General features: G+C 37.0%; 1 protein-coding gene across 7 annotated transcripts in view; it reads right to left on the minus strand.

The window, feature by feature from the left end:
* DOP1A (DOP1 leucine zipper like protein A) overlaps nucleotides 1–23,066 on the minus strand; it is a 70,689-nt gene that overhangs the window by 43,242 nt on the left and 4,381 nt on the right. For 5 of the 7 annotated variants that reach the window (XM_069851209.1, XM_069851205.1, XM_069851206.1 and 2 more), the window contains exons 2-11: nucleotides 13,977–14,168; nucleotides 12,822–13,003; nucleotides 10,448–10,618; nucleotides 8,724–8,913; nucleotides 8,100–8,198; nucleotides 6,904–7,003; nucleotides 4,742–4,851; nucleotides 3,264–3,372; nucleotides 1,434–1,554; nucleotides 570–689 (exon numbers count right to left, since the gene is read on the minus strand). In XM_069851209.1, the coding sequence (XP_069707310.1) occupies nucleotides 570–689; nucleotides 1,434–1,554; nucleotides 3,264–3,372; nucleotides 4,742–4,851; nucleotides 6,904–7,003; nucleotides 8,100–8,198; nucleotides 8,724–8,913; nucleotides 10,448–10,618; nucleotides 12,822–13,003; nucleotides 13,977–14,114 (1,340 nt within the window). In that variant the 5' untranslated portion in view covers nucleotides 14,115–14,168. The remainder of the gene's footprint in view (nucleotides 1–569; nucleotides 690–1,433; nucleotides 1,555–3,263; nucleotides 3,373–4,741; nucleotides 4,852–6,903; nucleotides 7,004–8,099; nucleotides 8,199–8,723; nucleotides 8,914–10,447; nucleotides 10,619–12,821; nucleotides 13,004–13,976; nucleotides 14,169–23,066) is intronic. The other 2 variants (XM_069851207.1, XM_069851211.1) reach the window with 1 other exon arrangement.

Below are 23,066 nucleotides of genomic sequence, written 5' to 3' on the forward strand. Positions count from 1 at the left end.
CATTATTAAACTATTCCATAAGCAATAATAAAAAAAAAATCCTACTAATTTAATTTGAAATCCCTACATCATCTATCCCTTGCCATAGCAGTAGTTCCTGTTCTCCTTGGCCCCACTTCCTCCATAATATTTTCCATTCTTCTGTATTTACTATGTTTGCTTACATGCCCCTCCTTGCCACATACAGGAATCCCACACATTTTCTTCCCTAAAAGATCAGGGCAAAAGATAACACATTCCTCAAGTCACTCTTGGTAACACTGCCTGGTTCACTAGTAAACCAGCACTGAACAGGAAGAACAAACCCAATGAGCTTTGAGATGGCTCTGGAGTCTTCTCTTCAACAGAGGTGCTACTCCTGTCTCTTGATTTTACCCAGACATCCAGTTTTTAGAACTGACCTGCTGAGACCAGGAATCACATCTGACTGAAATTCACCAAAAGATCTGAGTTAAAGGGATGGGGAAGAAAAAGACTGGCTAAATGAGCACATTATGAACTAACTATAAGTAAAGCTTATAAACCAGAAGTCAACTTCAAATTTACACACACAGATTATTATAACCTACCTACAGCATTCTTCAAACCAACGGGCAATGTAATCCCACATATAATAAGGCTCAAAGGAATTAAAGAGAAGATTGGCAGTCTTAATCAATTCTGCTGTTTTTTTGTTTTCTCTCAGTTTGCTGAAAGAAAATAAAAAGAACATATTATATTTTCAAACTTCATTTCCAAGTTACGTAACAACACGTCACTGTGAGTTTGGCCCCTACGAGGTAACACTCACGAATTATCCTCCCCTCATCCCTACAGTGGTTGTTTCTCTAAGGCTCAGTATACTGGCAGGCCCCTCATATCAATGCCTTTTCATAGTTGCTAGGTTTCTTCTCTATACTTTCTTTAGTATTTGTCTTGTAACCACATTTTAATAGATCTGTTTTCCCAAGGTCATTCTCACAGTTGCTCATCCTCCCTGGCTTTGAACTTCTCCCTTCTCTCCACCTTTTAAGATACTCAGCTCAAATCCTGAAACTTATTTTATCCTCCTCTTTGGCTGTCTTGTAGCACTCTTCATTTTTACTCAACAAGAAAGTTCATCAGTCCGCTTTTTTTTGTTTGTTTGTTTTCAAGAATACAGATGTAATGCCACAACTAATCTATACTATTGACATACTGCCTTCCAGCTGTAACAAGCAAGGAAGCATTTCTGTCATGGACAGAATAAAATGTATAGTAAATATCAAAATAAAAATACACCCAAAAAAGCAATAGCCCTTCAGACCTTTGCATTGAACACAGAAGCTGTAATTAACGTCAATGTATCCTGTCTATAGAGAAATGAGGTTACAGTCCCACAGGCTTCACAGTCATGGTTTCAGCATCAAAAAGAAATATTATTTAATACAAAATACATTGTAGTCATTATTCACCTGCTTAGCTGTGTGTGATCTTTGCTGAAAGAAGGTTCTGCCTGAAGCTCCAGTTCTGCTTTGCATTGTGTGTACAACGTCCGAAACACTTCAATCAATACATCCTCTAGGATGGCAGGGCCTACGGAGCAATATCAGCAATCACAGACTTACACATTATCGCACTGCTAACAGTCCACATCTGAAAACGATGCAAATCATTAGCTAGCTTTGGTCACTGAAACCATAAACATTCCTTCTGTTCCATTTTGCAAACTACCTCAATTCCACAAGGTCTTTTTCATTCCAGAAATACAGAGGCAATTGTAATCCCTAGGTGTATACAAAGCACAGCTGAAGTTCTTTGCCCAATGTGTATACAATGACAGCTGGATACAAACACACCTAGTTCAAAAGCAAGGCAGCCACATCAGTACTGCCCATGTTCAAGCCAACATCCTCTTTGAAGGATTACCAGCTCAGATCAGCAACATGTAAGTATGAGTACATGGATTCCTGATCAAAGGTAGCTTTCAACAAGTTTCAAATACACACAAGCCAGCTCGTGCTGTTCTCATATGGAAAATATACTCAAATATTTAAATACAAATACAAGGTAAAATATTTTGAGCATCTTCCATAATACATGGAACAGTTTTTAGCATCTTCCTTCCTTTTCTGGTGAGATAGGCTTTTCTTTAATACAGGATATAGTCTGCAAGATACTCTTTGAAATAGCACCTCCTTTGAATTTGAACTAAATCCCAAGTTTGAAGAAATAAAAACCAAACAACTTATTTCAAAAGGAGTTTATAAAGTGATCCTGCTTGAAGTATTCCTTTTGTTTTTCATGTTTTCTCCTAGCCTCATTGACCCACCTCTGGTGAGAGTGCACTCACTGAGTTAAGTAACAATCCTATTCACTTCTTCCACCTCAGTTTGCTGAAAGAATCCTCATGGCTCTGCTTACTTCATGAAATCTCAACACACACATTGCCTCTGAATTTTTAACTGACCCCCAGTAATCACAAACTACCAGGGAGATGACCAATTCTTCTCAGATATTTTGTTCTTTGTGATCTGTCTCAATTTCCTTTCAAGTTGTACTCGTTAATCATTGTATGTTTTTGCACACCCCCAAATCTTAGGAAAGACTTCAAAAATTATATTGATTTTTTTCAGTTACCTCCAAAAATATTACTTCAAAGAAAAAGGCAAATAACTGTAAATATTTTTCCCTCATCTACTTTTGTCCCATAGTCCTCTGCACTAACCTCCTAACAAATGCATTTAAAACACTTTAAACAAGGGAAAGGAAAATTTTAAAAAAAACCCAAACAACCAAACGAAAAGAAAAAAACCCACAAAAACCCCTGAACCACCCTCAAAAAATTAAAAAAAATATTTGCTTCCTCTCAATACATACTTCTGGAAAAAAATTCTTTTATTAACTATATATTAATCTCTCATCAAAATGTGTATTTTTGAAGCAAGAGCAGATTATTCCCAAAAGCCACAGCTGGGATGTAAAATACTGAAAGTCACTATTTAATTAAAGAAATGGTAAAGATCCAATCTGCATTTCTTCCAAAATGCAGTCTGTTCTCTCTACGATGTTAACTTACTATTTCATTTTCTGTGTTTCTTGCGTAGAAGAAATTGCATTTGGTAAAAGGTAAGGCTAATCACATTATTAGCTTGGAAGATCTAAGAAATCTAGTTAACCTGCCAATGCTGTCATCAAGATGACACCTTTTTCAGTTTTACCAACAAGAGAAAAAAATTCACAAAGCAAACCCAGGTAAAACACATTGAAGACCAGGAGTAATATGAAGTAAATATCAAGATTACCTAGTTCAGGCTTATCCAGCAAACTAATAAGAATTCGAAAAGGCTTTAAGTCCTGCATTAAGGTGCTTTCTTCTCCGTGCCCATTAACTTGTAATATTCCAACCATTGCCTACAAAGAGCAAAAGCTCATCAGGAAAAGAAAAACAAACAAGAAAACAATTTTTGAAAGAAAGATGTAACAAAAAGCTGCATTTAAAGGGAAAATTCTCAGTTGTGGAGACCATTATTTCATCTCACTGCAGCTCATTCTCTACATGCTTAAGTACTCTATTCCATAGAAATGTTCTCATAGGAAAAGTTGAGAGAATTTGATAACTTCTACATACTTAAAGTAAATTACTATAAACAGAAAGCAACTCAATTTCCTTAGAAGAAAAAAAGAAGACATGAAAAGTGACAAAGAAATTGAGAACATAAAGCATGTAGGTATTAAGGTCTTAATAATCTGTCAATCTAGGATACTCCCACTTATGTGGCAGAAAACTTTCTTGACAAAGTTAACTAGATAGCAATAACTTCAATACAAATGTGAAAACTGAGTTTTTATACTGAAGCAGTTTGGGGAAATGATCTCCAGAATTAAAAAAAGCCCAGTAAAACTGTCACAGATTTTGCTTAGTTTTCTTTCTATGGCTTCCTCTGCTGTCTGAGTCAAAACTAGATTGTTTCTTTTACAGCTTCTAAAAAATGGGGACAAAGAAGAGCAAGGAGAGATGCGAAAGAGGCAGTAAAACAGGTTCGACCTGTTCTACTATAAAGAAGTATTATCACCCAGTACCCTAAAAGAAAAATCTTCCGTATTTGAATATGACTTAAGGTGGTCAGAATTTTCAGGACACTGTATCCATGAACAAGATGAAGGTGGACTGGATAAAAGAACAAAGAAACAGACTGCTGGGGAAGAAGGCAAAAAGAAGTAATGCTTTTCAAGTCTTTTCCAAGACAGCAAATGCTTTCAGAAGGCATATGCAATTTGTATTATGTAGAGCAAGCTACCGATCATAATATCCTTAAAATTTTTTAAAGCAAAAAATAAGTGAATTAACCTTGTTAGAAAAAATGGCAACCCTCCATTCCACTGTAGCCTTAGTGCCTGGTACAAAAAAACCTCTTCCACAATAAATACATGGAAGATGTTCGATTATGAACCGAACTCACTGGAGCCTATTCTTTCAAAAAATGCAACTGGAGAATTCTTTTCTACTTCCATAGATATGGAAGCTTCTCTGTGTCTTGGAAATTGGAAGAATTTGATTAGAAATCTAGTATTTGTCCTGATCATACTGTTATTCTGAAGAAATACGTTATCCTGTGTCTTCATTTTTCCACTGAGAATATTTTAGACAAGTAGGACACAATATCAGAAACAGTCAGAAATTACTTGGTCACACTGAAATGGCAAGTCAAAAAATAAACAGTAACTTTGATCAGTATCCTTTTATGTAGATATATAGCACAACAGAACACTGTTTAGCTACCTGGACTAACATCTCCTTAGAGAAGGTGTTGAAATAGTAAGTGGCATGCTCCTCGGGATTGCTGTGCCTGGTACTTCTTGGCCCTATAAGGGCACCATTGTTATCAAAACCTTTAAGCAAACAAAAGACAGGGCAAGTAAGCATTTGTCTCTCAATAGACTATTTTGCCAATTTATTTAAACTAGAAATCAACACTAGCATTGATAACTTACCAAGATGAAGTCCAAATAATGTTGGCAAGAGAAAGATGATTTTGTAGAGTTTAATACAGGAAACTAATATACACTTAGAATCATAGAATCATAGAATAACCAGGTTGGAAGAGACCTACTGGATCATCGAGTCCAACCATTCCTATCAAACACTAAACCATGCCCCTTAGCAACTCGTCCACCCGTGCCTTAAACACCTCCAGGGAAGGTGACTCAACCACCTCCCTGGGTAGCCTGTTCCAGTGCCCAATGACCCTTTCTGTGAAAGATTTTTTCCTAATGTCGAGCCTAAATCTCCCCTGGTGGAGGTGGAGGCCATTACTTCCTTGCAAGTAATTTGCATACAAATTACAAACTTAGTTTTATGCAACATTACTAACCAAATTACTACTTGTACAAAAGAAAATGTTTAGAAACACTGCATGAACCACATAGTTCTAAAGTATCTTAAAAAAACTCCTAACATCCCACAAAAATATTTCACTATTAATATGAGAACACAAAATTCACCAAATATAAAGAGATGATCACCAAAATCATGCTGACTTGACTAAGGCACTTAGAGAGAATATCAGTCACATTACAGAAAACCAACTTTGTTTTTCAAAATTACATGAAGATAGATGTTGATTTTGTAAGTTGTATCTTTTCTTTTACCAAGTGTTATTCTAAAAAAAAAACCAAAAAACAAAAACCAAAAAACATTAAATCCGCCTAATTTAGATGAATCAGTACTGCAGTGTTTAATCTGGAAATGATTTTTCCCTAAATTGGATAAATGTAGGTATTAAGTGTGACAGTGCACTTCACTGTCTTTCTCTAAGAGATGAGTAATTTGTAAGTCAGTGTCTTGAGAAATGATTAAATAAAGAAGCCAGGATTTATTTTCATATTTGTCCTTTAAATCCCTGCAACTTCTACAGCAACAAAATCAATCCCCTTATGCAAAACACTGTTACTGACTTCATCTCTCCCTTGGTAAAATCAGTTCTCTCTAATGGCCCTTAACTACTTATTTTCTGGCTCCTCAATCGTCCACAGGCTACCTGCCTCTGATGCCTTAACTATCAGGTGGGAAAGATGCAACAGCGGCTAGGAAAGGTTCTGAAGAAGCACATATGTGCTTGCCAGTGAGCTGGGAAGCCAAACAAAGAAAGACATAACAACAGACTGTAAAATAATTTGCCCCTCAAATAGAGAAACAACTTTGTGTCTCTCCATTCAGACACTCTAGGGAACCCTCATGCCAGAGATCTTGACTTCTCAAACTGAGCTGGAAATGGTTTCAAAGAGTAACAGGCCAGTTTCACATGACCACAGGCTTAATTTCCTCAAAACAACATGGCTGAAAAAGAGTAAATGTTTTCTAAACTTTTACAGTTTTCTAACTACTCTCTAAATAGACTTTTCTAAATAGCTATTTCTGCTAGCCTCTTCTGATTACACACTGGTTTTATATTAAAACATTAAATGGATATTCTATTCAGAATAGATGTCAGACATAGTAGATGTCTAATGAAGCTTAAAGTTTGGATACTCAAGCTTCTATCAACATCTTATCAACATTTTTTTCATCCCTTTTAAACTGTTGTGTTCCAACTACCATTCCATTCTATAATGCCTGCTCCCCATTTCTTCCATTTTATGTTTTTAGGGAGAAAAACCTGCCTTTCAGTGTCTATTTACATGGGCCTAGTGCACCAGGATCTATCCCTGCATATGGCTTCGAACTGCTGCTATAGGAAAATGCACCATTATTTTATATAACAGGAAAGAGTTCCAGCATGACTTTTACATTCACAGACAGACATAGCGCCTTTCTTCCTTCTGATACAAATGAAATATTTGATTTTTCCAAGAATCTTTCTCTGCAATATGGCAGAATACTGCTAGTGAACTTAAGATCCTTCCTCTGCTTTTAGTCAACAATTAAATGCACTACAAACCTACCTAGAAGCCATGCATAAAGCCTTCGGTTGAGTGACATATCCCTGCGCAGTACCACATGAAGGGCTGCTGACAAAATTCTGATCATGTCTGGACGTGTTGCCTGAAAAGGTTAGAAACACGACGAAATTTAACTACAGAAAGTAATTTTTTTTCTATGCTGGCAGCTTAATGTGCTCTGAAACATAGTTAATTTCATGGTCTGTCATTTCTGAATTCAATAGTACAAAAAAACATAATCTCACACTTAAGAAACCAAAATATTATTTGTAACAGACACTTCGTGAACAGCAAAAATGCTTGACTCCATTAAAAGCTCAATTTTGTTATGAGCCACTCCCTTTAGTTTGTTAGGCGAAAGTCTTGAAAGTAAATTCAACTAAAACCCAGTGTAAAAAAAAATAAATAACTGGAGGATTTTAAATACCCTTCAATATCTTAAACTGTAAATGTTTGTGTAAGTCAAAAAAAAACCGCTGCAGTGATACTTTCACCATTGTAACACCTAAACACAGACACTCCAAATATTCCTACACTAACTGGAAGATATGAACTAACCACTTTCACATGTAAGAACACAGTACTTTTCACAGGAAAGTGCAGTTTTTCCATAATTTCTAACAAGATGAAAATCAACATTATGTAAGTTTTCCTTCCAGAAGTAAAATAAATCACAGATCATTTTAAAACAGAAAGTGACTAACAGCAAATGCAGTAAAATAAAAAAAAAAATTACCTAGAAGTTTTAAGGTCTGTCCTCCACTACTGCTGGAGTTAAGAACTCACTCAAAACCAATAATCTTTTTCAACTCTACTGTTCCGAATTAGCTGTGCTAAGAGCATAAACTTTTGATACTTTTGAACACCGAGAATCAGAAACATGCAAGTGAATAGATAATTTGTCTTCTAATCAAATCAGAGCAAACTAAAAGCTTCTGCACTGACAAAACATCATAATCTATATTGGGTTTGCACACATGGAATTTAAAGTTAACTTCAAAGTTAACACATCAAGTTAAAAAGCAGGAGGGTAGAGATCAGGACATGAGAATAACCAAACCTGTCCAAAACTCTTACTTATGACTCTCTTTCAAGCTTCGAGACAATCATTAATGAAGATCAACTGAATACTGCTACTAACTTAGAAAGTGGAGTACATTTAGGAGTCTGCCAGTTCACCTCTCAAGTTAATAACCTACCTGGCTCATGTGAAAAGGAAAACAGAAAAGGATAAGGTCCAACGTGCTCCTCTGCACTAAAACACTGGTATCTTGCACTGATGTGCTCACTGCTTCCACCTGATGACAGACACCCCAAAACAGTTATTTACTCCATTATTTTAAGGTAGATAGAATACTCACAAAACAGTTGTTTATAAATAGTGATTTGTATGAAATGAAGTTATTTTAACATTTTGAATACTGAAACAAGATAAAACAGGAAAATAAAATTTTACCACTGAGGAAACACATAACCAACACAGATCCCTGAAACATCAAGCTTTTGTTTTTTTATATTACAAATTAATGTCTTCAGTTTAAAATACAAAAATATCCTATACATTTTTCAAAACACACAACAAGACACAAGCACTTTAAACTGAAGTGTGTCCTGAATGAGAAGTTTTATACAAAAAAAGTACTGAAAAAGTAACCCAGCTTTGCAACACTTATCATGCACAAAAACATCAGCTTAACTGGAGCTATAATAAATAAATGTGCATTTTTTATCTCTTCAAAGACAGAGAAGACATCTAACCCCCCCCCAAAAGTATATTATAATATAAATAACATCAATGTCTTATTGTTTGAACAAAAACCTACCATTAGTTCAATGTCACTGCCAATTACGTAGAGTTGATCTTCCATGGAAAGCTTCCTGTTCAAATGGGAGAGGACATACGTGATCCCAGGCAAGCGAACTGCAGGGCTTGTGAGGAGGCTACCCCAGAGAGCACTGTAGAATGCCGACTGATCCACAGCTGAGGCAACCTTCTCCAACAGCGTGTTCGTTCTGCAGAACAAAATCAAGTCAGCTGAAGTAGGGCATGTATCACAGCCCTTGCCCCTGCCTCCAGTTTTAATAAACATAAATAAGAAAGTACAGGAAGGTCAAAACTTGCTTTTGGGAGGCCAAGAGAAGCCCCAGCTATACAATCAACCTTATGATGCAGCCTTAAGAGAGTGATCCAACTGGCAAGCATGTGGGCCAATCTGCTAGCAAAATGCTTCTGCGCACCCACAGCTTCTTCTTATGTACAAACAGCCAAGCAACTTCATCTACTGCTTAAAACCAACTGTTGCTACAGACAGAGGTCACAGAAGCAAGAAGAAAGCATAGCTACTGAAGGAAATAATTAGGCAAATGGCTTTTCCCCTCTCGTTCCTTGAAATGAGCACTCACAGCAATAAGAGGGCATAAAAATACCACAACAGTTCTTTGAGCACAAGCAATCCCTTCTGCTGTCCTCACTTCTCCCAACTCATGTGGCAGCACCTCTGCACCCTATGACAGGCCCTGGAAGTCAAGCTGCATAGCCCTTGGGAAGCACAAAGCAAGGAGTAGCCCCTGTTCCCAGAAATAGTTATGCCATCTACACTGTGTATCTACCTATGCAGAAAAGACAATGTTAAATTTCTCTTCACATAAAACTCATGAAAATTCTAGCTTCCGAAGTTGGAATCATCAAGAAAAGGTAAGTGTATGAACAACTTCAAGAAATTCAATCCTTGGGGCATAACTTCTTCCTCTAATATCCTCTAAGTTTCTACCTCAGATACCACAGTGAAGATAACTGCAGCTTAGGCTTGCAGGATAAGAAGAGCTATTACTTTCCAGGCCACTCTGCTAGAAACAGAGTAACCACCTATAAAGATAGGTGGATTATTGGTGTCTCTTATGTAGGTAGCTTAATGATAATTTAGATATCATAATGAGCAAATCTTAACAGATGGAAGCTTTGTTTGTTACCTTAAATTCAGTTAAGGTACGTATTTTAGATCAGGAAAAACATGGCTGTATTATCTTAGAGAAAAGACATGGAAAAGGAAAAACTAGTAAGTTCCTAACACATTATATCTCGACCCATAACAAGAATCATAGAACCATTTAGGTTGGAAAAAAAACCCTTAAGATCATTGAGTCCAACTGTTAACCTAACACTACAGCTTTAAGTGCCACATCTACCCGTCTCTTAAATACCTTCAGGGATGGTGGCTCAAATACTTCCCAGGCAGCCTATTCTAGTGATTGACAACCTTTTCGGTGAAGAAGTTTTTCCCTATTATCCAATTGAAACTTCCCCTGGCACAATTTGAGGTCATTTTCTCTTGTTCTTTCAATAACAGGAACAACTAACAGTTAATTTACCATAATTAGTGGTAAGAATCTTCTACCATAGAATTCCATTGCAATTAGTACGACTGGAGGAAATTAAATACCACCTACCCTAGGGAAAAAAAAATCCACATACAAGTATTTAACGAAAAGTTGCAGCAAACCTCCTCTCAAATCAAGCATATCACTGTATTTATATATCTATCCTTACCTTTCATAATATTCTGACCCCTCCTCTAATCCAGGCAGAATCCCAGTTAACAGTCCTTGTAGTCCTGGTTTCAACGTTTTCCCCAAAGGGAGGTAATAAATCTCATACAGACTCAATAATGTTGGCTTGACAGACATAGCAGCATTGGCAAGGAGTGGAAATAGACCAGAACTGTGAAAAATAAAATTAACCTTTTTTAGGAAGCTTCTCATGTGATAATTTCATTAGGATTGTCACAGGCATATCAGGTGTAGCTGTAAGCATAAGGTTTATATCTTAGAATTTTGCACAGGTATAGACCACCATAAAAGATGACTGCCTTCCAGACTGACGGGTTGGTAGTCAAAATTAATCTTATGAGTGTTATTAGTATTGTGATAGTAAGCACCAAAGGCCCAGAGATGACTGCATACTCCACCAATAAAACAAGTATGATAAACCAGAAGCATCTCTGCAGGACAAAATTGCTTTTCTCATGGTGAACTACATCACAATGGAAAACTTATTTAAAAATATATTGTCTTTGCACATAAGAAAAAACAAAAATGGATGAGAATATTTAAGAAATGTATAGAAATATTTTTCTGTAAGAACATTAAACTAGTGATGTTTTACTTCAAGTAACCCAAAGATAAAATTTAAGACATTTATATTGTTAAGTAGCAACCATATATTTACTTCAGAAATCCAGTCTGAAAACAGATTCTCAAACTAACAATAAACCCACCATTCATGATGTAGCATTTAAAGGACTGAAAACAATAGAAGAATGTTTTGAGATTACTATGAATGTAAGCATAAGTTAATGAAAGTTACCAATTGGATCAGCTAAGGAGAAGTTACCTCCATACCAAAACCATTTTTGCTATTGCTACTCAATACTACAAATTATTACAAACAGTACCAATAATCAAAGGCATGTGAACACAACTGCAGTTTGCAAAATCACTGAGGCCTCATATCAGAAGACCCTTGACCCATAAAGAAGACAATGTTAGAATAGTAAAAAATTAAAGGTAAGTTTGAGACAAGGGTCTTAAAATACATGCCTACAAATCTACTATATAAAAAAAACTTTTTTGATATAATATTATCAACGTTACAAGAAAAAAAAATCTTTCCAAAATGTTTGTAAACATTATTTTTCCCTTTCACCATCTAGAAGAAACACTGTTTTGCCATTGTCAATCGATTTCTTCTTCTGCAGAAAATGCCTTTTTGTTCAATAATCATCACACTACCCTACAGTCACTCTTTGTAAGGCTGCTACTCATCCTTCAGGATCTGATGGTCAGACACTGTCATTCTGCTTTCATGAAAAATACTGGAATCTTTGATAATGCCTTAAAAGGAATGTCAGCCTTTTCCAAAGCATCAGTAACAATGGCTTTTAGTTCCATTACACAAGCTGGCATTTCCCACAAGCCTAAAGCTCACTGTTAACAAGATATTACAGCTACTGAATCACTATACAAGCAAAAAAACCCAAGCTATGAGTGCACAGAATCTTGAAAAACATGTGGAAACAGAACTGGGACACTCTCCTCCTCCTCTCCAAATGTACCTATATATAAATATCTTGACACTGCAAGACAGAAGAGCTGATGTTAAGGCATACAATTTGTTTTGATCCATTAATATACACTTCTGCTACCCGAAGATAATTCCATTTTATTCCACTATTTCTGAAGCTGATGAAATTTTAATCGCCAGGGATAGATAATGATTAAAAACCATCTGTGTGTGTAAACACGTATGTACATATCCCTCTATGCCTTATATAATAAATGACCTAACATCTTGCCTTCACCATGCAATCCAAAACCTTATTGGTAGCTTAGGAATCAGTGTATTTCACTACACATATTTTGCGGTTATCCTTCCTTTTTATTATCATTGGTTCTAGAGATTGACAATAAGAAAGACTTCCTACACGCCCTCCATTCTAACAAAGCGGGCAATCTTTCCATTCTATTGATTTGATTGCTTGGAAGAGAAAGGTTCTTGCAATAAGCTACACTCAAATTCTTTTTCAATACCACTTAAATTATGATAGAAAAGTGTAACATTAATACACTGAAATAAGCGTTAACACTTCAATTACTATACATATATGCACAATTATTTCAAAGAAGAAATAATGAATTCCAAGTTTTCAAGCACTAAAGTTTGCTCCTAAGAAAAATTTAGGTGATCTGTTTATCTTCTGATATGCAGTATTCAAGAGAAGAGTATTACACAAGCGCCAGTAACATGAGAGAAAGAAACTGCTTGATTCTTGCTATGTAACAAAGCAATATTATTAATATAAAATGCAGGAAACCAAAAGCATCTCAGCCATGCATTTGGAATGGAGTTGTTTAAACTATTGTACCTGTAGAGGAAAAGATCTTTGGCCAAACGCTTGGGTCCAATAATTTTGAAAATTATTTCATATGTTTCAAGTGCCTTCCGATGGACCCCTCCCGGCAAAGCTGGATGAAGACATTGCGCTAAGCGCTTGCCTATTGTCAGCTTTTTCGGTACTACCTGGTACTTCGCATTGTTCTGTAGCACCTGATAAATCAACACGTTAAGAAAAACAGCACAAAACATGTTAAACATCAAATGTGCATTTTATAAATGAGCTCCTGAACATGGTCAATAAGTCACAACACATACCTAGGTTACAACACAAGGGGGGGGGGGAAAAAACCTTTTTAAGTATTGTGGAGCTTTTTCTTTGCAATGGCTTTCACTGTGCATTTGCTACAGATGGAGTTGCCAAAGCATTTAAAACTTTACTTGCAATGGGCTCTTACAACCTGTCTATTTCATTTTGCTCATCCTTTTGAGATCAAAAACTTCTATCTCCATTTGCTGAAATCAATTGTCGGTACCTCAAAGAGGACTATTACAATACGAGTGGTGAGTCTGGGATAACTTTAGGAAGCCATCCCAGAGTCAGATAACACACAAAACTTTACAACTGCCTGAAACTATGTAATCACTTCAGGACTGGAACAGAATTGTATTTACATAATTAAATTTTTCTTTGCCAATATCATAGCCTTCACTTTATGGATACCAGGATCTGTATTCATTTTGAAAATTGCTGTTAAAGACTGATACTATACGTTCAACTTATTAACTGCTAAAATTAATTACAACGGTAACATTCTCTGGTCAATGAATTATTTGAGCCCTTCATAAAAATTCTGCTGATTTTTATACTGGCTACTATTTTTCATACCAGTTCAACAACACTGAATGAGATTAGAAGTAAATGTTAGTAATAAAAAGATGCTGCATTTATTTCCACTAGAAATGTAAATAACTTTTCCCTTTGCTTACAATTACAAAAAGTTCAGCAAGTCTTAGAAAGGTATTTGTTTGATCTGTTTGTGTCTTGCACACACCCAGCATTTGGCTCAGACTACTAAAATATTTGCAAGAATATTAGACTGCTACAAACTTGCTCCTCTGTGTTTTGATATCAATACCCTTTGTCAGTTACTGAATCTTTTCCAAGAGCACCCGCCTGGCATACCTTGTTTAACTTTCCAAGCGCTGATATTAAATCTGCCCATTCACTAGAATATTCAAAGTTCTTCAGTGCTTTGTCAACAGCTGCTACATAGTTTCTGTACTTGGAATCAGTTAGTAGCTCCAGCTCCTCTGTGTTCATCCTCCCACGGTGTCCCCACTAGAGACCAGCTTGCAATTCATGTACAGACATTACCTAGTCAAAAGGAAAAAACAACAACCAAAAAAAAACCTGAAACCAGTGTTTCCCAAGGCATATTATAAAAACAATTTTCTATAAAGAACACTACGTTTTCCTCAAAGGCATTATGAAATATCAATCTGAAATCAGCTTACAGCAAAACCTTTACAAAAGCTACCAAATTGCACACATATATTTAACACAGGTTCAAAAGAGAATATTTGTAATCAAGTTCTGTTTAAAAGACCAAAACAAACCAAAAACCTCCCTACAAACTCAAGACCCTAAAAAAATAATGCCCTGCCCCTCCCTAAAAGCAGTGTTTATCCTAAACAATGCAACAGAAGGCTTTTTTTGTTTTCTTTTCCCGCCCTGTCCTTCATCTATCACCAAAAAACCCACCTTTCCTCAAATCAGCCTTTCTGAAAGCAGAAGGCATCAATCTTTCTGACTTACTTCAGGCAAAAAGCAAGAATAAAGAACACATACAAGAGTCACACGGTATTCAAGAGAACTTTCATGCATCAACATCTCCTTTTACGAAACCTGGTATTCTAATTCAGTGATGCAACTCTACTTTGTTTTTATATTATCATCATCCACGTACAACAAAAGTATATGCTTACTAGTGTCCTGTAATCAGAGGCCTCTGTAATTTGCTCTAAATATTTTCAACATGTGACAGTCTACACCAAGTAATTAAGTTATTCTTGTTCCAGAAACACCTCCTCACACTTTTATAGGCCATACGCTATTTACTTAATGAATTTCAATCACTATTAAAAGGAAACAAGCTTTAACATGAAGCAATTACAAGCCATAACAGGAAATCCTGTTGTAGCAAGTCTGTAAAAGGCAGCTTTTATGTCTCTTTTAATTGCTGTCTTTTGGGAGTTCTCTCTGATACTCCTCTTCAGAAGAGACTTTACAGCTAGCAGATGCTGTTCTCTTCTGTCTTGATTAAAGGAAAATGAGAAGAAAATTGTGTATAGAAGTGCAGATTGAAGCACAGTAGCCAAAAACCCAAACAAACTACGGGACACGTATAAAGAAGCTATATTCACCAGAACGTCTACCATATACGACAGTCATACTGAAAAACAGCAGTTGGAGCACATGCCTTCTTGGGCCCCGTTTCCAGGGAGAAGCAACGTAACAAAACAGCAGGACTGTTTGAAATGAAAAATGTCTATGAAATAATACAGCAGAACTAGCATAAATAAAAAGTGACATTCTGATTCCTGGCACTTCTAGATTAGACGAAGATAATAAAAACACTTTTCTTAAAATTCTGCTCAGGGAAGTTGAAATGGTTTTGAAACAATTGGAAATGACTGGCAATTAAACTTGTATTAATTCATGTAGCAAAGTTGTACAAGATGAATCAAAAACATGAACGCTTTTCTGCCTTTTATCACATACGATCAATTTAAAATGCTTTACAAAGACACACAAAAATCCTTATTTTTTATTATATCCATCCCTCCCTTCAAATAGTGTTCTCCCCATAATGGCTACGAAGCTGCTATTCAATAACTTTGTCAACAGTTCTCATATAGAGTCACCACTGACTGAACAACAAAATCCTAGGACTAGTTACCCAGCATTTGCAGCTACCTGAGGGCCAACTACTTGCCACGTTCTTGAAATAAGCCCCAAACCTGCAAACCATGGCACTATTAGCACTGTTTTACCTTTTCAGCACGCCAAAAGGTAAAATGAAGAAAGCTGTACTCCAGCATCTCCAAATTAAGACAGCAGTAAATCAAGCTCAAAATTTCACAACTGCAATCTTGTTAAGTTTATCACAAAGTGCCCTGGCAGATTTTTGCTCCCTCCTTTTTGTTCCTTTAATTATCAGGTGCTTCTGAGAAAAACTGGTAAGAACCCAGCTTTAATCCTCCCAAGCTTAATTTTTCTTAGTATTAGAAGAAAATCAAAAAAGGTTGCTTTTGGTTGTGGAGAGGGAGCTTAGAGAAGACCTAACCTTTGGTGTGTGGGCTCATGTACGGGGCCAGGCATCATAACATTTATCTTTCCTGCTACAGAACAACCAAAATTCTGCATTAAGAATTTCTTCATCCTTATTACTATCTTTCTCTTCATATTGCACATGTCTTGGTATCTCAGCATTGTAAGGAAAGTTGCAAGAAAGAAGACAAAAAAGGAAAAAAAATGGTAAAAAAAGAGCTGGGAGAGCAGAATTGAGTAAAAAGGCCAAGAATTATAAACCTTTTGCACTCTTGATTCTGATGGCAGACTAATAATGACAGACTTCCTCCAAGGTAGAACAGAAATGCAAGCCATTACTTAAAAAACATATTCTGGGTGCTAAACTGATAGATTTCACAATAACCCACTGGTGTAAAGCACTTAGATTTCACTTCATATTTAAAAGAAGTATTTCATGTCGTTTCATTTTTTAACAACCATCTTTCTTTTGGCTCAAGTCCAGAAAGAGATCAGGTTTGCTTTAAAAAAGCTGCAGAATTCCAACAGATTTCTCAAAGAGACAGTTGCACAACTGCCAATGTCTGATCTCCGAAAGTAAAATAAAATCTTAACACTATAAAAGAAGAAAGAACCAACATACAAAAGCAGAACAATTCTCATTTTTCCCAGACACAAAGGATGGAGAAATACTTGACACAGTGAATAATGCTTTCTGAGTGAAGAAAGCATCAGCATCCTTTTTGCATCCAGCTAAAGCATAAATACAACCACATATGGCAGAGTGGAAAAGACGGCTCTGCCTTTCTCAAGTGGCTGAAAAACCTGAAAGCTGAGAGCGGACCAATTCAGGCTTATCAAAGGCTACACAAAACCAGCAGGAACACGGGGTTAAGCAGGCATCTTTTTTTGACTTGCTAACTGACGAGAACATTCTCTGCCTTTTTAAAAACAAAAAACATGAACAATTTCAACTGAACAACCTGTACTTTTAGAGAAGTCTATCACAGACCAGCTGATACTGATGATCTCTTTCTAGTCATGTAATTGATACTTATCCATTAGTTTTCAGCAAATTCATCCATGTTATCAACAAATTTAATCATTTTGAAGCTTTGAAGAGAAAACACGCACACTACATTTTCTTACTACTCTGTGGTTACAGTCTCATTTTTCTTTCTGAAAAACCTTCTATGTTTTATATAGTTTGAGGCTACAGGAAAAGAATTCCTTCCCTGTTTTTTCAACAGCAAAGAGTCTCTATTTTAAACAACACATCTTCCAAATCGTATCAGCAGCCGCCATAATCCAGGACTACATAGAAGATAACATGTAAACACTATGCATTATTTTTATAAACCTGGCACTATTTTTAGTCTGGGAGCATTAAAACTACAGGAAGGCCCATTTTTATTAGCTCTCATACATAAAAATATACTTGTCCTACAAGGTTTACTTTTTGGCTAGCCTGAAGATACTCCAAAATTTAGTTTTTATTATTTTCATGTTTCTATCATGTATTCTTATTGATACTTTTCCGAACTCTTCATATACAAAGCTGCAGAGTTAACATTTAATTTTACAGCACTAAGATCTCAGTATGTTGTTAAAGCTTCATAATGTTTATTTCCTTGTATCACATTCATTCTTTCATGGTTTATGACTTTGAAAAATGAGAAATAAAATGTGATAGATCAAAACCATTGAAAATTAGCAGTTTCTGTCACACCATCAAACAGCTCAAAGGATAAACCATTTATCTTGCTACTCCACAATCACTACTTAGCAAAACACTCAACTTTCCTTGGAAGGTTCTTTATTTATTTTACCCTCTTTAGCAAAGGTATGAAGAGCACCATCCTTTGCTCTTGTTAGCCTTTTCCCTCTTGGCATACACCTCATGAAATCACAGAATAATTGGTTGGAAAAGATCCCTAGGATCATTGAGTCCAACCATTCCCATCAATCACTAAGCCGTGCCCCTCAGCACCTCATCCACCTGTCTTTTAAACACCTCCAGGGAAGGTGACTCAACCACCTCCCTGGGCAAGCTTCTCTTATTGAAGGTTCAGCCATTCTCATAGGTCTGAACATGGGTAACCACTGACCTTTAGATGACCAAGCCTCTTTCTAATGGACGACAAAAAGGTAGTAGGAGTGTCTGAGCAGAAGGTTTATTATCAATGAAGAAAAAAAAAAAACTACTTAAGAAATGTTACACTATTTCAAACTATTTTGTAAAACCGTATTTAAGTCATAAGTGACTGCAGAAGTAGGTCTTGACACTTATTACCTTCTAATTCACTTTTCAAGGGGATTAAAAAAAGAGATACCACACACCACATTCTGGAAATATCTGGATGCCTGTAGTCTTCGGGTATAACTTTGAGAAGGAAAGCCATTACTTGGGATTGTGGCTCTCCTTGTGCATAGTGCGTTCACAGAGCAGACTCCAATTCCTTCATCACTAAGGTGGTACTGGATTTCCTCAGAGTTAAGATGATACTGCTACAGCTATGTTTTCCACTGCAAATGTTCATCCTCCAAAACTAGTGCCCAAGAGCTTTGTCTCACATCAACACAATTAACCTGTTTAAGAAGCTATAAATGATTTTCACTGAAGCTGAAGAAACTTGACTGAGAAGAACAGCAGCCTCATCAATACTCATTTAATAAAAGCCCCTTTCATCTAGATTCTGTCCCAGTGTAACCATATGGTTATAAGATTTTCCAACTACTTAGAAGCTCTCCAGTACCTGTTGTTCCCAAAGCCCTTCTTTAGGTTTGATTTGATACAGTTCTACTCTTAAGTTTTTCAAGATTCACAGAATTGCTCTATTTGTTGGCTTCGCACCAGTGTGCAATATTGAAATGGTGGCTTTCTGGTACAGGTCAAGGTGCTGATTGCTGCGGAGCGTCAATGTGCGCAGATTATTTCACTTCAAGATTTATCCCAAGTACTGTAAGAAGCTGAGCTCACAAACTCGCTCCCTTTGAATTCCTCAGAGTTTCAGCTTTGTAATATTTCAAGGCTTTTCTAAAACTGTTTACTGCTTCAAGCACAGCTATGGGACATACAGAACTAATAGAAAATTAAGAAGTAGATGAAAAAAATCCAACCTGCACAGCACTGAGCTATTTCCTTTTAAGTTGCCTACAGTGTCCACATACCAAGCTGGTAACTGCAGCAACACATTTTTATTTTAATAGACTTAATAAAAACAAACATTTGAATGCATGGAAAGCAGAAGCCTTGTCATTTGGTAATTTATTATGCTTTGCTTCCCCTCAGAAGCATCTAAAAGCATGAATAGCAAAACAAATACTGCAAATCCCAGGCTCGTTTAAGATAAAAGTTACACGTTGGAAATAGATCCATGTCAAGACTTTGACACCATGTCAAGACTTTGACACCGTTTCTCACAGTCTTCTACTTGACAAACTGGCTTCCACCGGCCTTGACAGACATACCTTCTGCTGGCTGAAAAACTGGCTGGCTAGGCCCAAAGAGTGGTGACAAATGGAGTTAAATCCAGTTGGAGGCTGGTCACAAATGATGTTCCCCAGGGCTTGGTGCTGGGTCCAGCCCTGTTCAATATCCTTATCAATGATCGGGATGAGGGGATCAAATGCACCCTTAGTAAGTTTGCAGATTACACTAAACTGGGAGGAAGTGTTGATCTACTTGAGGGTAAGGAGGCTCTGCAAAGGGATCTGAACAGGCTGGATCCATGGGCTGCAGCCAACAGGATGAGGTTAACAAGGCCAAGAGCCTAGTCCTGCACTTGGGGCTCAACAACCCTGTGCAGCACTACAGGCTTGGGCAAGAGTGGCTGGAAAGCTGCTGGGCAGAGAAGGACCTGGGGCTGCTGGCTGACAGATGACTGAACATAGGCCAGCAGTGTGCCCAGGTGGCCAAGGACAACAGCGTCTTGGTTTGTACCAGAAACAGCGTGACCAGCAGGACCAGGGAAGTGATCCTACCCCTGTGCTCAGCACTCGTGAGGCCACAGGTCGAATCCTGCATTCAGTTTTGGGCCCCTAATTACAAGAAAGACATTGAGGTCCTGGAGTGTGTTGAGAGAGGAGCAACGAAACTGGTGAAGAGGCTGGAGCACCTGGGGCTGAAGGAACTGGGGTTGTTTAGCCTAGAGAAGAGGAGGCTGAGGGGAGACCGTATCACTGTCTACAACTCCCTGAAAGGAGTTTGTAGTGAGGTTGGTGTTAGTCTCTTCTCCCAAGTGACAGGTGGTAGGACAAGAGGGACTAGGCTCAAGCTGTGCCAGGGGAGGTTCAGATTGGACATTAGGAAAAACTTCTTCACTGAGCGGGTTATCAAGCATTGGAAGAGGCTGCCCAAATAGGTGATTGAGCCACCATCCATGGAGGTATTTAAAAGACGAGTAGATGAAGTGCTTAGGGTTATGATTTAATAGTGGACAGGTACGATTGGACTTGATCTCAGAGGTGTTTTCCAACCTAGAGATTCTATGATTCTATATTCTTTCATCACCAAAACCGAATATTTTCCAATTAAAAGTAATTACTGTATTTCTAAATTGACTCTCTACAGAGAGTACCTTTAAAGAGGTACCTTTAGTGTCTTCTGAAGAACAGGAACCATTTGAGCTTGTTCTATTGGGCAACTGCTTTTCAGCACAGTAATGAAAGAAGCAAAGACACAAACCAAATAAACACAACTGAAAAAACACATTGTATAATTAACTGCATTTAGCCATGCCCTCATTAGCAACCTGCAACAGTACCGAGCACTTGGTAAGATTTAATACTGCGATTAATAACTTTCCAGTATATCTTTCTACTCAGTCAAGAATCAAAGGAGGAAACAGCTTACTACATTTTTTTCACAGAAAAAAAAAATTACATTGCTTTAGGTGTTCAAATTCCTTTCCAATCATTTAAATCAGCATAACAATTTGAGCATTACCCATACCGGCAATTTCTACATCATCATGACAGTGATTCTAAAACAAGAATTAAATGACAGCAAACTGTGATTTGTACTACAGAGGTAAGATTAGGTACTCAACTGGATATGCTCCCTCCTGGCTTTAGGATCTACAAAGTATGTGTATTATTCATTATGCTTATTACTACACTACAACCAAACTCTCAGTAAAAACACACTGGGTACATTTTTTTCTTCTTTTGCATGTATAGACAAAGATGACTGGACTAAAACTGCTAAGTCTACCACTGAGCATGGTTGGATGGATATACACGAAGTACATGAAATTTTCTTTCCTCTGTTGCTGTTTTATAGTATTCCAAAATCTGACTTACATCAGGCATGATTTCATAAAGAAGAACAAGTAACCAGCTTAAAAATTCATAAGGAACACACAGCAAGTCTACTCAGTATTCAACTTTTCCATCTGCTGTTCAAAAAAACAGATGTATAATTATGAACAATCTCTAAGTGAACGTATTTGCTTTAGAACATATTTGTTCAGAAGTAAAAACATAACAAAGCTATGTCTATCTTTTTATTGGTGGGGAGAAGAAACTGACCAAAGACTTCTCAATCTCATTGGTTAATAAATGCCTCTTCCAATTGTCTCTTAAAAAGTTTAGAGTAACATTTTTTTCCCCCTGTACTCATTTCTATTTTAATATAGCTCTTCAATATATAACAGGTGAACTACAGAACAGTCTGATATACTGGACTGAAATTTTGATTTCCAGCCCCAACAACAGAACACTACTGATTCCTTTTCTTCCAGCCCTTGTGCACCGTTCCTGCGTACTAATCGGGACTGTCTTACTGTTTGTGGCAAATACAAGAGGAAAATCAGCCCTGCTCACTACAGGGATTTCCAAGCACCGCTGTAATAAAACAATAAAAGATTTCCTCTGATAACAATAAGCTTTGATTTAACATCAAACAAGTATCTTAACCACATCTAACAGTTAAAAATTAATTTTAAAAGTCTGAGTAAAGCAAAGCAGATACATACAAGCCAATGGAAGCATTGCAGTGGCATACAACAGATGCTCAAGTGATAACGTGATACTCAGCGTAACTGACATCTTTTCTGGAGTTAAGGGCTCTTGCACTACACAAATGCTGGAATCTTATATTAAAGTTTCTACTTTTAAAATATTACATTCTTCTTCAGATCAAACCAAACATTTAGATTTCACAGGTCTCAACTTATTTCAGTCAGTAGATGAAAGATGATAATTTGCATCTTTTTCATTACAACTCAGGTTAACTGTTAACTGAAAATATTTTCTTCCCCTTCTAGCAACAAATGATTCCCAAGTTACCTACCTAGTATATTATAACTTAATCAGAACGGGGTTTATATCTGAAATCAACAAAACTCCAGCTACTTGCGCTTGTTACTTAAAATTATGCAAAATATCTTGTGACTTACTAACAAACAGATGGCAACTTAAGCCAGAATAACAACTCCCTTGAATTTGAGGTCTCCTTCAATGCTCATAAGTACTTTTCTTGCCATCTTCCCTTTGTTGAGCATTGTATTCAAACAAACAATATATCAACCTAGACTTAGAACTGGTCACTATTACCCTCTTATTCAGTTACACATTAGGAGGGTGCTGGCCTCTTCTCCCAAGTGACAGGGGACAGGACAAGAGGGAATGGCTTCAAGCTCTGCCAGGGGAGGTTTAGGCTAGACGTTAGGAAAAAATTCTTTACAGAAAGGGTCATTGGGCACTGGAACAGGCTGCCCAGGGAGGTGGTTGAGTCACCTTCCCTGGAGGCGTTTAAGGCACGGGTGGACGAGGTGCTGAAGGATATGGTTTAGTGTTTGGTAGGAACGGTTGGACTCGATGATCCGGTGGGTCTCTTCCAACCTGGTTATTCTGTGATTCTGTGATTTGACAGAAAGAAAAAGAAACAACCAAACACCTAGAATTTAACATGCAATCTTTTGGCATGTTTGCGGCAGCTTTCCTCCTTAAACTTCATTT

The sequence above is a fragment of the Phaenicophaeus curvirostris genome, chromosome 2 (assembly GCF_032191515.1).
Source record: "Phaenicophaeus curvirostris isolate KB17595 chromosome 2, BPBGC_Pcur_1.0, whole genome shotgun sequence".
Taxonomy (NCBI): domain Eukaryota; kingdom Metazoa; phylum Chordata; class Aves; order Cuculiformes; family Cuculidae; genus Phaenicophaeus; species Phaenicophaeus curvirostris.